Source organism: Cavia porcellus, unplaced genomic scaffold (assembly GCF_034190915.1).
Source record: "Cavia porcellus strain 051 isolate PalLab524CR breed Dunkin Hartley unplaced genomic scaffold, mCavPor4.1 scaffold_18, whole genome shotgun sequence".
NCBI lineage: Eukaryota > Metazoa > Chordata > Mammalia > Rodentia > Caviidae > Cavia > Cavia porcellus.
In genome coordinates this window covers 38,628,476-38,649,844 of record NW_026947501.1, presented here as the reverse complement: position 1 = coordinate 38,649,844, position 21,369 = coordinate 38,628,476, and the positions used below count along the sequence as shown (strand labels likewise).

Below are 21,369 nucleotides of genomic sequence, written 5' to 3'. Positions count from 1 at the left end.
CGGCGGGGCTTGGGCCCTGGGTGCTGCAGCGGCCGCTCCTCCCCGCGCCGGGCGCGCTGGGCCCGGGGCCTGGCCTGGCGAGACGCCGCGCCCTCCTGACCGCTGCCGCCTCCGGGCCTGCGCTCCCTGTGGACCGAATCGGGTTGGGTCGCTGCCCCCCCGCTGCGATCGCGGCGCTGGAGGCCGGGACCTGCCACCTGGGGGCCGCGGGAAACGTGCCCCCGCGTCCCCCTCGGTCGGTGTTTAGGGGTCGGGGCCCTGGGAGCGCTTCTCCTTCGTTCTTCTCGCCTGCCATCTGAAGGCGGGACGAAGAGGCTCTGCGCCTCTGCCACCGTCGTCCCTTCCTCGGCCATCCAGACCGACACCGCGGTTCCCCTGCCCCGCCACGGGGATGGCCCGCAGGTGACCGCCGCCCGCGCGCGACGCTGCCCTCCCGACCCGACCCGACCCGTCTCTTCTCTCCACCTCCACCTTCCGGGCTCTCAGGCAAGAGAGAGAGAGGACACGCCGGGGAAGATGTGGCTGAAGCTTTTTTTCTTGCTCCTGTATTTTCTGATTCTGTTCGTCCTGGCCAGGTTTTTTGAGGCCATTGTGTGGTATGAGACCGGCATCTTTGCCACCCAGCTGGTGGATCCGGTGGCGCTGAGCTTCAAGAAGCTGAAGACGATTCTGGAGTGCCGGGGACTGGGCTACTCGGGACTGCCCGAGAAGAAGGATGTCCGGGAGCTGGTGGAAAAGTCAGGCGAGTGTCGGGCTACCAGGGTGCCTCCCAAGTGGGCAGGGGGGCGACCTGTACCTGCATCCACCTAGCTCCGCCTCCAGAATGAGAGAAAGTGCCTGCAAGATTGAGCAGACCGCGACAAGCTGCCTATGGGTGTTTGTGTTTGCTTTGTTTTGTCCAGTTATTTTCTGAAGTCAAGTATTTGAATCCTAGTAGTTTTGACAGGGGCCCAGAAATTATTCGTCATGTGGGTATTTTTTTAAGGTTATTTTTAAATGGCAGTTTGAAAGTGCAGCTTTTTAGCTACAATCTAGTAAACTACATTGGGTGATTTTTCTCAAAATTCGGGAAAGTCAAACTGGAAAGCATTATCAGTTGAAATTCACAAAAACATCGGAAAAGAAGAACTGCAAAATAGAGTCTACTTAGCCATGATTGTCACTATACGTAATAAGCTGCTCAAAGGCGAAAACATTAGAATAATCAATACCAAGGAGGCATTTTGGCCATAGATTTTCAAGTCTGGATAGGGTGTACCCTGCACTTAGGTGAAAATAGGTGTCTTGGAGTAAATGTTTGTCTTGTTTGTTTTGAACTTAGATTTGTCGATTTAAATATTTTTGTATTTTGAATGTAAACTTTTTTGGGTCATATGTCATAGGGATACTGTATCACTTAATGGTTTGAAGTATGAATAGGACTGAAATAAGCACTATGACAATATGTAATGGCTTGGAAAACTTTATAGTAAATTTGTTTGGTGGGTGAGTAATGTAATTTTTTTTTTTTTTAATTGCCGGCTGTTTAGATGTACTTCCTGAAGGAGGAATGTAATCTGAGAAAGGCATGATGGGTTGCTGTAAGAAGCAGTTCAAACTGATAGTTTTTGTTTCAATTCTGTTAGCCTTGACTTTTATAAGACCTTCTTTTCCTTATGTAGTATCCTATACCATAGTGTCCTAGACAAGAATATAAACTATAGCAGTTTAACCCTTGCCTATTTGTAGCTTAAGGGTTGTAGCACATAACTTATTACTAAGGTGAAGAAAAGGAACCCTTTCTCCAAAAGTGATACTTTTGTCTTTAGATAAAGTGTAAAATCATGTGTTATTTTTGCCCCTTGTCTGCTGACTGGTTTATGAGTGACTTAATTGTACCGCAAGGGGGAATAAGGAGTAAAAAAGATCTAAAGTAAAATAGATGTCTAATAAACTTTCTAGGTTTAGAAATAGAAGTGTCTTACCTGCCAAAGCCAAATCATTTTTCATAGTAAAACAATTTTATCCCTTTTTTTAAAGTTTTTTGAGACAGAACCTTCCAGTGTAGTTCAGGGTGGCCTTGAATTCACTGTGTAGCCCAGACTAGTCTCCAACTCCAGGCAGTCCTCCTACTCAGCCTTCAAGTGCTGGGATTACAGGCATGGCCCATCATGCCTGGCTCACATTTTTTGACATTCATTTTAGGTCTAGTTGCCTTCTTGTGGGCTTAAAAAATACTTGCTATACCAAACATACAAGGAGTCTACATAAAAGCAAAGTATATGTACACCCCACAAAAATATGACTCAATCACCCATTGTAGAACAGAAAGTGTAGATACAGTAAGTTATCTGTAAAATTTATTTGTTGTGAATGGTTTTGCTGTTACAGTGGTATAGTTCAGAATTCAGTGGTACAGTGGCAAAAATTACAAATAATGTAATATACAAACTGCTCTAAATCAGTATATGAGTATGGCATTTATTCTTCTGATAAAATTCTAACTTCTGTTGCTATTTTAAGTTCATTTAACCCATTTATAAATATTTTACATTAGACCCTGTAAACCATATTATTTAAAAGATCAGGTGAAACTTAAATTTGTCATACATAAAACTGAATAATTAGATGTTAGATATGGTTGTACTTGCCCAGTTACTCGGGAGGCAGAGGCAGGAGGATCCCAAAGGCCAGCCTGGGCAACTTAGTGAGAGGCTATCTCAAAAAAAAAAAAAAAAAGAAAGAAAGAAAGAAAAATTACCTGAGTTTGGTAGCACACCTCTTAATCTCAGTGCTGTGAAGGGGAAGGCAGAAGGATCCCAGAGTTAAAGGGGAGTTTGAGGTACATGGTGAGTTCAAGACTTGCCAGGATTACATATTGAGGCTCTGTCTCAAAAAATAGAAAAAGGGTGGGATATAGCTCAAGAGTTCCCTGGGTACAATCCTAAGGAGCATTAAAAAACAACAAAGAACCAAAAGAACAAAAACTAATATTATGATGGCTGCTATAAATGCAATAGTTTTCATTATGTGATGGCTGGGAGTGGTGGTACCTATAGTTCCAGCACTTGGGAGGCTGAGGCAGGAGGATTACTGCAAGTTTGAGGCTGGCCTGAACTATACAGTGAGACCCTCTCTCAAAAAATTATGTGATGAGCCTACTAGAATATAAGCTCTATATTCTCAGAGTTAAGAGTTACACCTTCTTTTTCTTTCTTTCTTTTTTTGGAACTCACAACCTCAAGTTTGCCAAGTAGGCACTTAACACTGCTGAGCTAAACCCCTGGCCTCTTTTTTGTTTGTCTGTTTTTTACTGTTTGCCCATCACAGGGCTGAGAGCTCAGCGGCACGCTTGCCTGCCTGGCAAACAGAGGTTATAGGTTCAATCCCCACTACCAAAAAACAGTTTGCCCTATCATATAGTAGGTTCTTACTGCATATTTATTGAATGTATGAATCTTACATAGGTATGTTCAAGTAGTCTTTACAGTGTGGAATAACATGATTCACTGTGATATAAATTGGAATCAATCATTCAGGTTTGGAGCATGAGACTTTTTAAGTCTTACCTGTTTTTTTTTTTTTCCCCCTTTCTTCAGGTGACTTGATGGAAGGGGAGCTATATTCAGCTCTCAAGGAAGAGGAGGCATCTGAATCTATTTCTAGCACCAATTTCAGCGGCGAAATGCATTTCTATGAGCTTGTAGAAGACACAAAAGATGGCATTTGGCTAGTTCAGGTATCCGAAACTGATTATTCTTAAACTTGAGAACCTTGAAAAGAAATTACTTTTTCCCAGATAGTACGTGGGTGGTGACGGTTCTGTTCACTTGTGTTATGTTTCTTAGGCATAACTCAATTCTGAGAGGAAGATGCTAATGTCTTCCTTAGGAGATAAATGGATATTGAAGAGTGGAAATGGAAAGCTGGGAAAAGGGGGATGACTTTTTTATTGAGAATCAGTAGAGGCAAATCTGTTCTAGTTGTGGGATCTATACTACATTCATGTGAGAAACACACTCATATTCCTTTTGTTCAGTTGTGTGTACTGTTTCTGTCAGGTTTTAAGTAGTTTTGAGTTTGGCGGCTCAAATAATTTTTGTGCCTAAGAGAAAAACCTAAAATAAAAGGAAAGGAGTCTGTGTATTTGGTAAATCACCAATTCTGTGTCCGTAGGGGAGCAGCTTTGGGGACAGTGGTGAGGAGAACTCATTATTTTGCTTCTAACAATGAAGTAATTTTTTTTTTTTTTAATCGAACTAACGACTGTCTGCTTGCAGTTCTTATGCCACTGAGCTAAATCCCCAGCCCCAACAATAAAATAATTTTTGACTCTTATTCTTTTGATACCAAAAGTGTGAGATTTAAATAATATATTAGAACTTTAGAGCCATAAAGGCCTTAAAAATCATCTTTTGTGCTTCTCAAAATATGGTTTCTGGTAAATGAATGGGCATGTTATCATTAATGTATTTTAATGTAAATTAAAATCATTTATACTGTATTATATTAAATTGTAATTTCCTAAATATTTCTGAGGGAAGATAAAGTTATTTAAAATTTTAGGGCTGAGGATTTAGCTTATTGGCAGTGCCTGCTTGCAAGCTTGAAGTCCTGACTTTGATTCCCAGTACCCCACAAAAGAAAGTTATTTAAATATTTTAAATGTAGTTTCACACTTTTTCTGTTTTTCTTTTTCTTTTCTTTTGAAACACAGTCTCACTATATAGCTTAAGCTATATAGTGAGCTCAAGCTGGCAGCAATCCTCCTGCCTCAGCCTCCTGAGTGCTAGGATTACAGGCATGCACCACCAAGCCTGACTAAAATGTGCTTTCACATAAAGTAACATAATAAGTTAACAGCATGAATGTTCCTAAAATTTAGAACATACTGTATAAATCGATGAAGTTTGGGAGTCATCAGTCTAACCCTTACCCAGGCACTGAGAGCTTGCCATAGGATATAGTTGGCAATAATGCTGAACTAGGATCGTATCCTAAGTCTCTTGATTGATTGATGATTGATGTTTTCAGTCCAGTACCCTGGTCATTTGACTCAAAGATGGACAAAAATTGATTTAAGCGTATGAAAATTAAAATTAAGCTTCTTTGTATTTCTTTCTAGAGAACAAAGACTAAAAAATAGGTTTTGAGTACAAAGACCTTAGTGAAAGGCTTGGAACTATCACAGATTTGCAGTGTGATTTTAAATAGAGAGATTTTCAGTTGCACTTGATCTGAAATAAATAAATACACAGAAGGAGATGTCTTGGTTACTTTTCTCTCATTGTGGAGACAGAATACCTGACACCCAAAATGACAGAAGGAAAGGGTATGTATCTTAAAGTTTTTGGAGGTTTCAGTCTGTAATCAGCTGGCTCCAAGGCAGTGTGGTGTGGCTGAGGGACAGTTGTTCATGGCAGCTGCAAGCAACTGAGGCAAAAAGGGCAAAACAGGAAAACATAGCTCTTTTCCTCCTGTATGGTATAGGCTGACCCCGCCCCTGGCTATACAGCACTCACACTGCCAATCCCAGCGCTAGACAGTGACCAATCATAAAGGCTAGATTGAACCACCTCCCTCACTGCCTGAGGCTTTTGGGGGACGTCTAAATAAACCACAACAGAAGGTGAGCTAACCCTGTAGTCAGCTGCCTATGTGGGTGGAGGTTGGGGAACTGTCATGGAGCTGCACTGGTATCGGTGGTCTTTCCTTTATTGTAATCTTCCTACGTGTTTGAACTTATGCCCTTTAGAAAATCTAATTCAGTAATTTTTAAGTTTGGAAAAGGGAGAACTCACGTGTGTATAGTGATATACTTTATCCATTCAAATTCTTGTTTAAATCTGTTCAGTGGTATTGAAAAACAGTCTAGCTTCTTTAAAACTTTAATTTCCAAGTGAATTGTTCCATGTTTTCTCTGGAATTTATTTCTAGTACTTTGGTCAAGGAATACCTATAATCTTAGATTTTTTACTGAGTTCAGTAGCCTGTCCTGGAACTCTGTGTTTGTATTTCTGAATGTTCATCCCCTGCATGATTCACCCCATGGAAACAAATGGTAAAGACTATGCATCTTGAAACTTGGAAGAGATGTGTCGAAAGCCTAGAAATTCTTTTGTACATTCAGTGCTGCCTGAGACAAGAAACACATTTGGAGTCACTACTTAACAATGTATTCTTGGCTAGCAATCTGTTTTTTAATATCTTATTAAAGATATCCATGGATTAAAGTCCCTAAACATGAGACAGAATGAATAAGTTTAATCAGCAAATATGGGTGTGCCAGGCCCTGTTCTAGATCCTAGGAGTTTACCAGGAACAAACACTAGGCTAAGTTCTTGCTCTGTTAGACACCTACCGTCCAGCTTGGAGATGCAGACACAAAATAAATGAATATTCGATATAATATCACTTAGTGGAAAGTGCTAAGCCACAAAATGAACAGGATAAGGAGACAAAGAATGGCAAGGAATTCTCTTATAAGGTGACACTTGAAAGAAGTGAGGAGGAAATAATAGTGAATGTTAGCATTATAAATTCTAGTCTCTAAATTGTGTGTGTTTGAAAATATTTCTTTAAATTTTTTTTTATTTTTATTTTTTGGTACCAGGGATCGAACTGAGGACGGTGCACTTTCAAGGCAGGTGCTTATGCTGCTGAGCTAAATCCCCGTCCCTGAGAATATTTTTAAATCTCGTAGGTATTAACAGTTGAAAGACAGCTAAGAAAAATGGAATGTTATCTATTTGGTTTTCTGTGAGAAAGACATAGGCCACACATTTGATTTTCCTGGTGACCCTCAAGGTTCGCACTCATCACCATCTGGCTTGTGTCCCTTGAGGCCAGTGGCTTTCCATCTGTCAAGTGGCCGGTTTGGTCTGAAGAACAGTCTCTGGCAGGACAACTCAGTGGAGGGAAATTGAAACCCTATCCTTGGCTCTGTAAGCTAACCAGCTAAGCTGATCAGTGCAGACGCCTGGTTTGAGCTCTAGAATTGTTTTTGTGTTTTAGATTTGAAGTATTTTTGGAATTGGACATATCTGTTCGAAACAGAAGAGAAATATTCTGATTGTCATTCTTTCAGCACAGGTCATATTAGTCTAATCTGCCATAAAGGGTAACTTTCAAGAATTCGATTTTTAATAATTTGAGTAATTTGGTTCTTTTCTTTTTATTTTATAGTACTACAGACTGAACCCAGGGCCTTCACGGTGAGCTACATGCTCAGTCCTTTTTTATTTTTTATTTTGGACAGGGTTTTGCTAAATTGCTAAGGAGTCCGGGTTGTGCTTGAACTTGCCGCCCTCCTTCCTCAGCCTCCCAGAGTGCTGGGATTATAGCTATGCACCAGTATGCTCAGCTTTTCTTTATTTTAGAATAAACTAATTTGTTTTTCCTCTCTCTTAAGAGCAATGATGCCAGTTCAGGATTCTTTAAACTGTCAAGCTTTCCTATATCTCCTATATTCTTCTCTGTGTGAGGTGAATGAAACTATTTTTAATTTTCAAGATACAACATACAGGGCTAGAGATTTAGCTCAGCGGCATAAGCACCTGCCTTGCAAGCAGGCAGTCATGAGTTCGATCCCCGGTACCGATAAAAAGGAAAAAGACAAAAAAAAAAAAAAATGATACAACATACATGACTCTTTGCCAGTAAAACACTATATAATCCATGAAGAACCAGTTGTTTTCCTAACAGTTCTTTCTAACGTTCTGAGTTTTCCTTCTTTGTTCTAATCTGTTTACCTTTTACTAGTTATTTAAGGTTTTATAGGTTCTTTGATTCTGCCCCTACTTGTCTTCTTGATATCATGTATAGAAGACTTGGACAAGACAGGTAGATGCACAATGTGGGTTTTATGGACTTATTGTCTTAACATTTGTATTTCTCTATTTTGGTTGTGAAGGAGAGAAGGTGTGTGTCTGTGTGTCTGTGTCTGTCTGTGGCTGTGTCTGTGGTTGTAGAGATTGAACCCAGGGCCTCATGCGTGCTTCCCAAGTGCTCTAACACAGCTACATCCCCAGCGCTTGTTTGGACTGTTAGCATAGTTCGAAGGAGGACATATTTGTTCCCCACTGGCAGTGTCATGTGATAAGGAATCTAAAGTGACTGGGATTAAGGTAACGGAAAAGCACTATAAAGTCCTGGAAAACTTTGGTCAATATTTACTGAAATACTGTGTTAGTATAGTTACTGTTTGGCTGAAACTTTTAGTGGCTGACTTTAAATTTGCCTTTTTGCTTAGACTATAGTTTTATTAGGGCAATTCTAACTTACTTATTCTTCAGAGGCAAAAGGCATGGCAAACCACTTAATATAAAAGTTTTCATGTGGCTGGGTGTGGTGGCGTACTCCTGTATATAATCCCAGCACTCAGGAGGCTGAGGAGGATTGTTGAAAGTTTGAGGCCAGCTGGGCTACAAAGTGAGTTCAAGGCCAACCTGAACTATATAGCAAGACCCTATCTCAAAAAAAAAAAAAAAAGGTTTTGGTGAAAACTTTGTATTTACTCATGAAGTAAGCCAGTAAGAATAGTAGAGTATTAAAAATGTTTATTTTGCCAATCACTCATCCCCACTTTTAATGATTATATACTCTTTGCATACATATACTTAAGTTGGCTCACAGTTTTGAAAGTAGACCCCCTGTTGAAATTAGATTTGGAAAATACAGAAAATGTAGCACAACATTCCTTTTGTTCTAAGGAGTTCTGCTGTTTAAGTCTCAATAATATTGTGTGAGATTAACAATATTAAAAGGATATTCCCAATGTTTTGATTAGTAATAAGTTCACCTGTAATAAATAAGCCAAAGTATTTTTAAATGCAGTGAACTAAATGTCTTTATGGCTATCTGGGGTCAAGAACACTAAGATACAGTTGTACTGTGAGGTACTATTTATACTAGTGTTATCCAGAGAATACTGTTGACGGCAGCTTGCTATGGAAGGGACTTTTGTTATAACAAAAGCAAAAAGGTGGAGTCTTTCGTTTATGGATTCTGTGAGATCAACAGCAACAAGAATGAACTACTAAATTGTAAAAAGCCAAACAGTTTAAATATTTATTCAGCACCCAGATGAATGAGGTACCACATTAGCTGCAAAGGGTACAACGCTGAGCCAGTTTGGGAATGCCAGTTAAAGAGGCAGATGCCCTGGAATGGGGATGGAAAGATTGCTTCATTCCTAGCCTGTTTTGCCAAGTCTCTTCCAGACCTGGAACTAGAGCTCCACTTTCGTCCAATTCTTTTCTAGTCTGAAACTCTTCCCCACAGAGACTACAGCCTCTTTCCCAAACCTCCAAGGAGGGTCTCTCTTTTTTTTGTCTTTTTCCTTTTTATCGGTACCAGGGATCGAACTCACGACTGCTTGCTTGCAAGGCAGGCGCTTATGCCACTGAGCTAAATCCCCAGCTCCTAGGACGGTCTCTCTTTAAGGAGACCAGTGAGGATGCCACTTGGAGTGGTGCATTCTTTTAAAATACAAGCTATAAATCCGGGACTCTCCTAGTATGATTCAGCCAGATGAATTATTTTGTGAAAATAGTGACTTTTTATAGTGGCCATTTAATTAAACCTCTACCAAAATTAATTTGTGCTAGACCTTCTCTAGTTGTGAAAATATAACTATAGAATCATATTAAATTCTTTTATGTAATGTCTAGATGATTTTCCACTTTTGTGCAGCTCTCAGTCAGGGATCCTTAAACTCTTCAAAAGCAGGAAGTAGGACAGGCTGCTGAGGAAGACAGACTTGGGATTGAACATTGTCACACACCTGCCCCAGCGACCTTCACAGCTCTCTTCACTCACTTCTGCTGTCTTTGCAAGGCCAGGATGGGCCTGGGAACAGCCTGCTCTCATTCATCCACCTTTTTGTAACATTAGCACTCTTTTAAGTCTAAAGTACACCTGTACGGTGAACAGGATCTTCCCCAAGACTTAGGGCCATGATTATACTGACAAAGACATCTCTCGGCTTCTCAAAGCAGTTGTCAGAAACACAGACCTGATATGTTTGGAGTATTTGCATCCTTGTTTCAATAATGGAAAAATGTCTGAGAAAAATTCTTAAAGGAGTAATACAAAGGACTGAGAGCAGGGAGGATGGTAATATGGTGGCCCCAACAATTCTTAATCTCTCAAGGACTCTGAAAGTACATTCAAGATTTCTTTGATAATATGACCAAAAGAAAAATTGACTCTTCTGTGATAGCGGGGAGGGGAAAGACAAGAAGCCTGCCCTGCGTGGTCTTCCTGATTCCCCAGGTAAAATTTATACTTTTGGACCAAGGAAAAGTACAAAAGCCAGAGTCTTAATTGGGTAGTGTAGCCTGTGTGGACCTCTTCGAAAGGAGCTTTCATCTAAGAGTTTTAGTCTCAAATATCCTCTTCCTGTATTACTCAGCTGTCGGAATACTTACATAAGAACTCATATCTCCCTCAATGAGACCACCTCTTTTCACTAAAAAGCACTGTAAGAACCATTTGCTCATATTCTAAATGCACATGTATTTATTATCACAGTTGTTATTTACATGCAAGCCACTGTAAGTATGAAAATCATATACTGGTAGCATGTAGCAAGGGTGACTAGAGACAGTGATCTGTGGACATGTAAAATGAACTTAGAGTCTCTTGGCCATGACCGTGTGCCCTCTGTGTTCCTCCCGCCTTAGACTTACCATCTGAGAGGGTGTAGCTGCACCCTCTCATCTCCAAGGAATTGATTGTTAGTGTTCATTCCTCAACCCACCTGGAACATTACTTCCTGAGGCTTTGTGAACATAAAAATAGTCCTTCCTGCCAGAAAGATTGGGGCCTCAGTACTGCATTGTGATTTTAAATTGAATAGTACCATATCAGGAATACAGCATTATGAAAATAAACTTGGCCTCTAAACCCTGAACTTAAAATATCACATAGTCTCATGATGACTTTAGACATTTTTGGCTTTCCTTGAAATTCTATTAGTTATTTTTATGTTTTTGTTTTTAGTATTTACTGTTTTTTTACTAAATTTTTGAAATTTTTCTTCCATTCAAATTGGAAAGATATTCTAAGTATCTACTTTAAAAGAGAATAATATGCAATGTATTATTTTCCTATCTTGCTATGAAATTTTGTTTTGCCTTTTTTTTCCATAAAATAAGATAAAAAACAGGAAGGTTAGGGGAAAAAAGGAGGAAAAGGTATTAACTATTAGATCAGATGACAATTATAATTGAAGTTGTTACATGTGTATTTTAAGATCAATTTTTTTTTTAGTCTAGGTTTATTGGTACATTTTAGGTGTCTATAACAATCATACTCATTATAGGAAGTTTGTACCTATACATGAATACTTGCTTCTTTTTATTCCTCCTTCCTCTACCCTCCCTCCTACCCTTCTTCCCCTCCTTATTTGCAAATGCTTTGTTTCCATTTTTTCTGAAGATCAATTTAGAATTTTTTTCTTATTTTTGAAGGTCTGTTCTCCCAGTCCTGTTTGAAAGCTATTTACAAATTTGAAGTAGAGGCTCAAGAACATAAAATTACTATTTTTCTTCTTTTTATTTGTTGGAATCTTTCATGACTGTAAAGGAAAAAGCCATAGTAGTAGTAGTATTGAATTAGTCAAAGCATAGTTTAATAGAAAACATTTGGTTGACCCTTGACTTCGTAATTGCGCTTTAAGAAAAGTGCAATTTGAACTTGTGATAATTCTTAAGGAGCTTTATTTGGATTACTGTTTAAGATTTTCTTTTCAGAGCAAAGAGAGGTGACTCTTAAGAATCATTTTCTTCCTGTGCAACTTAGTTCTAAAGAAAAGGCCACATGCTGGAGAACATGACTGGTTTTTTATTTTGATTCCCTTGTCTTTGTTACTGAGAATATGGGAATTTGTTATACTGTATTTGGTGTTTGAAGACTTCAGTTGGACAGTTGCCCTTTCTGTAATATTTTTTCCTTCTACAATATTGACATAAAATATTACCATATTAAGAACTGGGAACAATATCCTTTTTGAAAAAGTGAAATTATGCTATGAATATATGTGGTCAATAATTAAAGTTCCTTTTTTTATTTTCTTATTTTTGGGGGATAGGTCATAGCAAATGACAGAAGTCCTTTGGTGGGAAAAATTCACTGGGAGAAAATGGTAAAGAAAGTGTCAAGATTTGGGATACGCACAGGCACTTTTAACTGTTCCAGCGATCCCAGGTAAGTGGATTAGACAATTCTTAGTATTCAAGTCCTGGTCAGAATCTTCTTGTTGAATAAAGAATGTGATGTTAGAAGCTTGCTTAAACTAAAAGCAAATTACAATGTTTAGCACACTGTTACTTATGCGGGTGCTTGATTAGCAGTGTTTATTACACTGGCACTCATTGGCTTTCTGAGATTTCTTTCTCTCTGGCTCATCTCTGTTCTTTGTGGGATGTTTTCTAAGAGTATCCTCAGTCTGTCTTCTTTTCTGTCTTGGTACTTTTGAAACGGCTCTAGTCACTGCTGATGTAAATCTTGTTTTACTACTTTTTATTGTTTCAGGTTTTATTTTTTCCCCCGTTTTCTTAGACAAAATTTTTTGAGGCATTTTCATTTTTTTTTTTTGTACTTTGGTATACAGTCTGTCACATTATTTTTTGTTTTATTATTCCATTAATTCTTTTTTTTTTTTTTGTCTTTTTCCTGTTTTATCAGTACCGGGGACCGAACTCATGACTGCCTGCTTGCAAGGCAGGTGCTTATACCGCTGCGCTAAATCCCCAGCCCCCTCCATTAATTCTTTGAAATGCTTTTTTTAATTTCTATTTTAGTACCACCAGATTATATTACACTCTTTTGTTCAATGAGTTATCCATTTGGTGAATATTTAATAGAAGATGAGCACATTTGGCATGTTTTGTTTCATGCAAAGAAGACATACGACATATGTAAAAAAACATTTATCTCAGGTGGGCATGGTGGTACACGTCTCTAATCCCAGTACTAGGGAGGCTGAGGCAGAAGGACTGCTACACGTTCAAGACCAGCCTAGGGGACATAATAAGTTCAAGGCCAGCCCGCACTACTTAGCAAGGCCCTGTGTCTATATAGAGATCTACCTACCTACGTATCTCATACTTAGTTTTATCATCTCCCTCAAACTTCTGTTCTCATCATCACCACAGAATCTTGATCATATCCCATTGTTTTTTGTTGAAATAATCCAAGACAGCTTTTGCTTAATGTTCTCATGAAAAGTAAGTAACTTTGATTTCTGTCCTTCATTTCCCAAAGAACTTACCACTGAATCTGTTATCCTCAGATCGAGTCTTGATGAAAGATTTTTTATTTCCCACTGATGATATTACAATACAGAAACAAATAATAGTGCTGACACTTGGATATTTTTCAGGTTAAGCTAAAAGTCAGTATTAATGCTGTTTTACTGAAATATATTCAGGCTTCATTTTTTAAAAATCAGTAAAACTAATACATTTCAAACGCTAAAGTTTATAAATATATTAGAAAATGTCAAAAACAGGTTTTAAAAATATAAAAGTGAAACTTTGTATACTGTAATTGTTAGGTAACAACAAAGAATTAAATATAACATAAAATGAAGATAACCTAATGTGGAAAAAGGAAAGATGTAGTAGTTATTTTAGTGTAATCTTTTTGTTGTTGTTGTCTTTTTGAGACAAGGTCTTACTCTACAGTTCAGGCTGGCCTTGAGCTCACTTTGTAGCCCATGCTGGGCTAAAACTTGCAACAGTCATTCTGCCTCAGCCTCCCAAGTGCTGGGATTACAGGCATGCGCCACTGTGCCCAGTTTTAGTGTAATCTTATAAAACAGTATGTCATAGGCCAGAGATTTAGCTCAGTGGCATAAGTGCCTGCATGGCAAGTACAAGGTCATGAGTTTAATCCCTGGTACTGAAAAAAACAAAATTGTCACCATTAAGTAGATTTTAATGCAAATTTTCCTAGCTTTTATTTTGAAAAACTTGTACTAACTGAAGAATGGAAAAGAGGTACACACGTGCTACCTCCAAATATTTTTCTCAGCATTCTTCATCTTGAAGTAATTCCGCTTCTTAGTTATGGCTTAAGAAATCTTTTTTTGAAGCTGGATATGGTGACACATGCCTATAATCTCAGCATTCATGAGGCTGAGTCAGGAAAATCCCCATGAGTTTGAGACCAGCCTAAGCTACATAGTTCAAGACCAGCCTAAACTACATAGCAACATTCTTATCTTTTTTAAAAAAATCTTTTTGACTAATGTTCTGGGTTTTGTTGTTGTTAATTGTAGTTTTAATTCTTTGTTATTAAAAACCCTTGCACTGGGGGTGTCGTTCAGCAGCAGAGTGCTGGTCTATCATGTACAGGCCCCCCTGGGTTCCACCCACAGCACAGCAGGAAACAACAAAGCACTTCTCATTTCCTTCAGTTTCATCACCAAGAAGATTGTGATGTACAGTGATGTAGTGACTGAGTTAGTGTCAACATTGCTGTGTCCCTGTTTCTTCTTGGGGAAAGTCTTCCAACCAGAAGATGAACTGTTCTTGCCATAGAATCTGTGCTTAATCCAGGTTATTTTTGGTTTTTCTTCTTTAAATGACCAGATATAGAAGAGCAAAGTGCAAGGCATGGAGAAGAGCATTCAAAATTTCAGTGGAGGTCTAGCTGAGCAGAGAATAGTATTATTCAGGAAGTGTTTTTGTATATTGAATGATAGAATCATTTTTTTGTTTTTGTTTTTAGATTTTTAAAAAATGCCAAACTTGGTCATCCTTGGGCCATAACTGCTTTCTTTGACTGTAGTCTCTCTTTTTGGGTGCTTTCCTGCTTCCCTGACATGTTTCACTCCACTAAGAACATTTAGGATCACTATTTCTAAGCAGCTTCTGCCCCTGACAGTGGTAGCAGTTTAATTTCTTTCCTGTACATCCAACAGGGTGGTATTGCTTGGCTCTCTCTCTTATTCCTCAACCAAGAGATCTATTTCACAGGGCTTTTCTTGCCAGGTCGACATTCTGCTGTCTTTTTGGAGAAAGTAGGAGGTGTGGTGGTTTTTTATGTGTATGTGTGCAGACCAGTGTTGGCTTAAATGGTGTTAAGAGAAGACCGAGAGTGTAGCAGTTGCAAAAGCCGAGTGGTAGGTAGGAGGTTAGACTGACTTATGGTATGGATGACAGGTTACCAGGGGCCAGGAATAAGTAGGAAAAGCCACAGAGGCCAGTGAAATGGCACTACCAAAACAGACACTGAGATACCTTTTTAAATACCACTTGCCACTCGAGAAACTGGCATTCCAAAATGCACCTGCCATATTTCTCATGTTTTTAAGTTTTCTAAGATTACAGGAGGTCTCTTAGTAAGTTCTCCATAGGTTTACTCTTAAGAACTAAAGAATATTTTCATGATGTTCTCATTAATTTAGTCTGACCTTTTAAAAAGTTCTTTTTTGAATTGTCAGCAAAAGTTGTTATATTGATGTAAAATAATACGATATCCTTGGAAAATATTACATGTAGTCCTCATTTCTGTTTAGCAGTGGTATTAAATGTGGTAATCAGGTGTGGTGGCACATGCCTGTAATGCCAGCACTTAGGAGGCAGATTTGCCCCAAGTTTGAGACCCCATCCCTTTCCCCACCAAAAGATTAATATGTTATACTGTATTTGTGTTTTGGATTTCTTTGTTTAGATTTTCAGTATTTAGATAAATATTAGTAACTTGATGTTTATAAGTATGAAAGGTTTCTTTGCAGTATGAAAGGGAAATAGGATTTAACTTGAAAGATACATGATGTATGGAAACAGATAAAAGTAAGGTACTTATTTATATGCATTTGACCTACTGCTGTTTTCTGGTGAGGATAAAAATAGAATTCATACCGATGAGTTCTTTGTGTTGGACAAATACAGTGTAAAAGGATTTGAAGTTTCTGTATCTTTTAGGAATATATATTTTTCAGATTATTTGGTTGAAACAAGATTGATATTGATGGAATGTATCTTGCTAAGGGAGTGAATCTATTCAACAAAAAGCTAAGAGTCATGAATCTGTGATTCTGAGGCACTAGCTAGTTTCCCAGGTTATTACTAATTTTGTCTTTAAGATATAACATGTTCATTTACCCTAAATTACGCCACAAAATTTCTGAGGTAAAATTAGTAATATTCCATAAAACATTATGTACATATTCAAGACTTTCCTGTCTGATCATTTGAATGTATAAGGTGCTAATTTAATTTTATACAAGTGTAATCTATGCTTGTCAAGTAAAGCATAACATCTATGAATTTTAAGTCAGTATTCTGAATTAAGAAATCAGACATTACTATCCATTTACAATTTGTATACACATGGTTTTCTGTTTTATAACTTTATTGAGGTAATTTTATATATCATAAAATTTTCAGGTTTTAGAAAAGAACATTTATTTTAAAGGATAGAGAATGTTTTCATAACAAACCTCTTAAGGGTAGTACAAACAGTTGTTTTCATTTTTGGTATTTATTATCACCTGATTCTTTAGAGGGAGATGGATATTTCAAATCTCATAGCAAGAACCTATCCATTTCCAAAAGATGTAGTGTCTTGGCCCTACTGAATAAATCTAAACAAATGATTTAGTTAAATTAAATTTTAGTTAATTAACTTAGCTAAAACTTAACTTTCAGTTAGATTTTAATTAATTTAGTGAATTAAAGTTTAGTTAAATTCTTCTACATTTGCACTGCTTTAAAATGAGGATCACTTTGAACTGAATACTTTCTTTGTTTCCTCTTCATGGCCTCCATTGAAAAGAGAATATAAAATAATGGGGTTTGTAGTACCTCTTTTCTGGGTTAGTCTTCGTGCAGACTGGTTGAAACAGTACGTGATTGTCAGGCATTGTGGTAGGGCTTGAGTTATGAATTAGCTCAATTCATATCACTGGGACCAAATGCCTACATATGAGCTTAGAGGAAGAAAGGTTTGTTTTGGCTTGTGGTTTCAGAGGGTTCTGTATGTGGTTAGCTGGCTTCAAAACAGAAGTATGGCAGACAAACATGGTAGCCAAGGAGAAGAGTAGGAGGGAAAGAGCCAAAGGGGAGGAAGGAGCTAGAGACAAGGTAGACCCTTCAGAGGTATGTCCCTAGTAACCTAATTATTCAGGCTGGCACCAATTCCTAATAAACCTGTTTAGCTGTGAATTCATCATGGAATTAACCCACTGGTGTAGTTACCATTCTCATGATCCAGTCACCTCTGTGAGCCCCACCTCGGAACACTGCTGCATTGCCCAATATGTGGGTCTTTGGGAGACACTTTATGTAACAGTTGATAAATGGTACAGCATGTCATCTACCCTCAGGGACTTTGCACCAATTCATGGATTCGACATGTAGGATAATCAGTTTGTTTCTCTGTACTCTGCCCCTCTGAATTTCAACCATTCTTTAAAATGTAAACTTTTCATGAAGTTTTTACTTGCTCAAATTCCAAACATTCCCTTTGTCTAACTTCTTTTGCATTAGAAATAAAATATATAGTTTTATATTTTGGTTTTGTCTTTGTAATAGGATTTTAAGTTTCTTGTGAGCAGAACTTATCTTCCCTTTGTTTTTTGATCTTATAGCACATAGTGTTGTAATAGGTACATAAGAAACAATATACAGTATTAGCTGATTCCTTTGACTCAGATTTTTCAAGGTATACTTTCTTTACAGCAATTTTTAAAAGAAACATAAAAATAGGAAACTACAAAGAAGAGCTTGCTGCTCTTCTTGCACAGTTACCAAGCACTGGTCCTGCTTTTTGGTTATTTGGCATCATGTAGTTTGGGAGAGGTCCTTTTTAGGTGTTAAACTTACCAGGAGTGGTAAATTTCACAACAGCCTACCTGTTCACTGACAGTTTCCTTTCTTACAGATACTGCAGACGAAGAGGCTGGGTACGATCCACGCTCATTATGTCTGTCCCACAGACAAGTACTTCTAAAGGGAAGGTCATGTTGAAAGAGTATAGTGGACGTAAGGTGGAAGTAGAGCACATTTTTAAATGGATAACTGCTCATGCAGCTTCTCGGATCAAAACCATTTACAGTGCTGAACATTTGAAAGAAGAATGGAATAAAAGTGATCAGTACTGGGTAAAAATATATCTTTTTGCAAACCTTGACCAACCACCAGCTTTCTTCTCTGCACTAAGTATAAAATTTACTGGAAGAATTGAATTTATTTTTGTTAATGTGGAAAATTGGGACAACAAGAGTTATATGACAGATATTGGTGTATATAACATGCCATCATACATACTTAGAACTCCTGAAGGAATTTACAGATATGGAAATCACACAGGTGAATTTATATCCCTTCAGGCCATGGATTCTTTTTTGCGCTCATTACAACCTGAAGTGAATGACCTGTTTGTTTTGAGCTTGGTTCTAGTTAATCTTATGGCTTGGATGGACTTATTTATTACTCAAGGAGCTACCATCAAACGATTTGTGGTACTCATAAGCACTTTAGGGACATACAATTCCCTATTAATTATTTCCTGGCTGCCTGTATTGGGGTTTTTACAGCTCCCTTACTTAGATAGCTTTTATGAATACAGCTTAAAGTTGCTACGGTATTCCAATACAACCACACTGGCTTCATGGGTTAGGGCAGACTGGATGTTTTATTCATCACACCCAGCCCTGTTTCTCAGTACGTACCTTGGACATGGTTTACTAATTGACTACTTTGAGAAGAAGAGACGGCGCAGCAACCATGATGAAGTCAATGCCAATAACTTAGAATGGTTATCAAGTCTGTGGGACTGGTACACCAGCTACCTCTTCCACCCGATTGCTTCTTTTCAGAACTTTCCTGTAGAATCTGATTGGGACGAAGACCCTGACTTATTCTTGGAGCGATTAGCTTTCCCTGACCTTTGGCTTCACCCTCTGATACCAACTGATTATATAAAAAACTTACCAATGTGGCGATTTAAGTGTCTTGGAGTCCAGTCTGAAGAGGAAATGTCAGAGGGTTCTCAAGATACTGAAAATGACTCAGACAGTGAGAACACAGACACCTCTGGCAGCGAGAAGGAAGCATTTGAAGATAAACAAAGCATAGTTCACAATTCTTCAGGAAGAGCAAGTCACTGTGAGGCTGAGGCTTGTTCATGTGCCAATAAGTATTGTCAGACCAGCCCGTATGAAAGGAAGGGGCAGTCCTATGGATCCTACAGCACCAATGAGGATATGGAACCTGATTGGCTAACCTGGCCTGCTGATATGCTGCACTGTACTGAATGTGTTGTTTGCCTAGAGAATTTTGAAAATGGGTGTTTGCTGATGGGGTTGCCTTGTGGTCATGTGTTCCATCAGAATTGCATTGTGATGTGGTTGGCTGGGGGCCGACACTGTTGCCCTGTTTGTCGGTGGCCTTCTTACAAGAAAAAGCAGCCATATGCACACCAGCCTGTGTCAAATGATGTCCCATCTTAACCATGTGCAATTTGTCCTTTATAAGCTTTGGATACCTTACAGCTTGCCTTTTTAATGTTAGTCACATGTTTTTGTGGTTTGAAGTTTAGTTTAATGTTAGTGCAGTGACCAGAAATACACATTATGCTAATGTTGATGACTGAATTTATTTGGTTGCCTTGTGTGTCAATTGAATGCATACTTAATTGTAAAAATTTTATTTACAACATTGGAAATTCAGAAGTTAATGTTTTTTGTAAGCACAAAAGAAGTATGATAGAAATTTATCCTAGCAAAACTTTACAAAGTAGGATCAAATTCTTACAGAATTGAGCTGGTTTCTTATCTTCAATGTTTCCTCCCTTTTTACAATTTCTGTCCAGCACCTCTTGGTTAAATAATGTATGCTCTGAGACATGAAATTTAAACAGACCTATGAAATAAATTATTTTAAAACCAGAAGATTACAGGTTTCCAACATTAAATTGTTCTTGATAAGGTGAATGATTTCTATTTTCACAGGTAAGTCAAACATTGTTTTAGACTCAAGAAAATAAAAGTTAGAAATTATGTTGCTGACACTGTCCACAAATAATGTGAGTCTGCCTTTTCCTGTGGTTACTCTTCGTGGGGAAGAAGTTCCTGGAGAATTTTTAGTAAGTATTAAATAATTTATTAGTATTTAGCAATTTGCTTAAGTAAACTCTACTAACATCTTAGCCTTTTTATTTTTAAAATTTCAAAACTAGAGAAAAGTTGGAAATAGTACAGTAAATATCCATTTGTTTAATTCACTACATTGGTGGTTGCCTCTGCATATTTTAATCTCTTTCCTTTTTTTTTTTTTTTCGCTAAATCATTTTTCCAACACTTTTGAAAATAGGTTTGAGTCATCACGATGCTTCTCCATCACCATATTCTCTTAAGAACAAGGACATTTTCTTACATAACCACTGTACCATGTCACATCCAAGAAATTTGACAGTCAGTAATAGCTAATATACAACCCACACCCTCAGTTGCTCCCAAAATATTACTCTTTACATGGTTCTGTTTTGTTTTTATTGTGAACTCAGAAGGTTTGTGTATTAGGTTTAGTTTCACTTTCACAGAGTACTTGGCCATTTTCTGTTTGTAAATGTTGCTATTAACATTTCTGAGGCGTGAAAGCCAGTTGGCTTACAGAATGCTTCACATTCTGGATTTGTCTTATTTTTTCATGATTGATTGATTGATTGATTTGAGACAGGGTCTCACTATGCAGTTTAGGCTGGCCTTGAGCTCACTTTGTAGCCCAGGCTGGTCTCGAACTCGGGCAAGGATCATCCTGCCTCAGCCTCCTGAGTGCTGAGATTACAGGTGTGCAGCACCACACTTGGCTCATGATTGGATTTAAATTAAAAAGCATTGCACTTCCAATTCTGTGAGATCAGTTTGTTTCATTGTTAGTGATGATAAATTTGGTTAAAGTGAGTACCTGCCTTAATCTATTCATTGTAAGAAGCTTTCTCACTTTAATGATTAGGAGAAACTTGTGAGACCACGTGAGTATCCTGTTCCTCATCTCAGTGTTCTTATCATCCATTCTTGGTTCTTTGAATCACTTACTTGCAAGAATTATAATGGGATTTTGGTTCCATCATTCATTCACATACTGGCTGGCACTTTTTTACTTCCACACTTGGAATAGGGCTGTGGACTTTTTAAAAAATATTCTGTGTGTTAAAGCTTACTCTTTTAGATACTCAAATTGAGGGAGATAACTATAAAGCAGCTCTGAACAGGATTTAAAATTAACCAATTGGCTTTCTATGTGTACTTGTCTGTTCCAGGCCTAAGCTCCTTGTCTGGAGATGGGCATCGGATTCATAGTAAGTGAGCTGCTATGAATCACTGGTCCCAGTTGAGGTCTGTAGTGGCCTCTGATGCCAGTGACTCCTCAA

At 38.1% G+C, this 21,369-nt stretch overlaps 1 protein-coding gene across 1 annotated transcript; it reads left to right on the top strand.

Annotated features, from left to right (window-relative positions):
• The first annotated feature begins 516 nt into the window (after positions 1–516).
• Positions 517–19,888, top strand: Rnf103 (ring finger protein 103). Its single transcript, XM_063229693.1, has 4 exons — positions 517–742; positions 3,579–3,718; positions 12,074–12,189; positions 17,878–19,888. The coding sequence occupies exons 1-4, from the start codon at positions 517–519 to the stop codon at positions 19,445–19,447; spliced, it is 2,052 nt and encodes a 683-aa protein (XP_063085763.1). The 3' UTR covers positions 19,448–19,888.
• Positions 19,889–21,369: the final 1,481 nt, after the last annotated feature.

What these genes read in the sequence shown, in the direction of transcription:
- Rnf103 (XM_063229693.1), top strand. Translation starts at nt 517, where the DNA reads ATGTGGCTGAAGCTTTTTTTCTTGCTCCTGTATTTTCTGATTCTGTTC. An exon ending in GGAGCTGGTGGAAAAGTCAG is followed by an intron (nt 743 to 3,578) that starts GCGAGTGTCGGG and finishes CCCTTTCTTCAG; the next exon opens with GTGACTTGATGGAAGGGGAG. An exon ending in AACTGTTCCAGCGATCCCAG is followed by an intron (nt 12,190 to 17,877) that starts GTAAGTGGATTA and finishes CCTTTCTTACAG; the next exon opens with ATACTGCAGACGAAGAGGCT.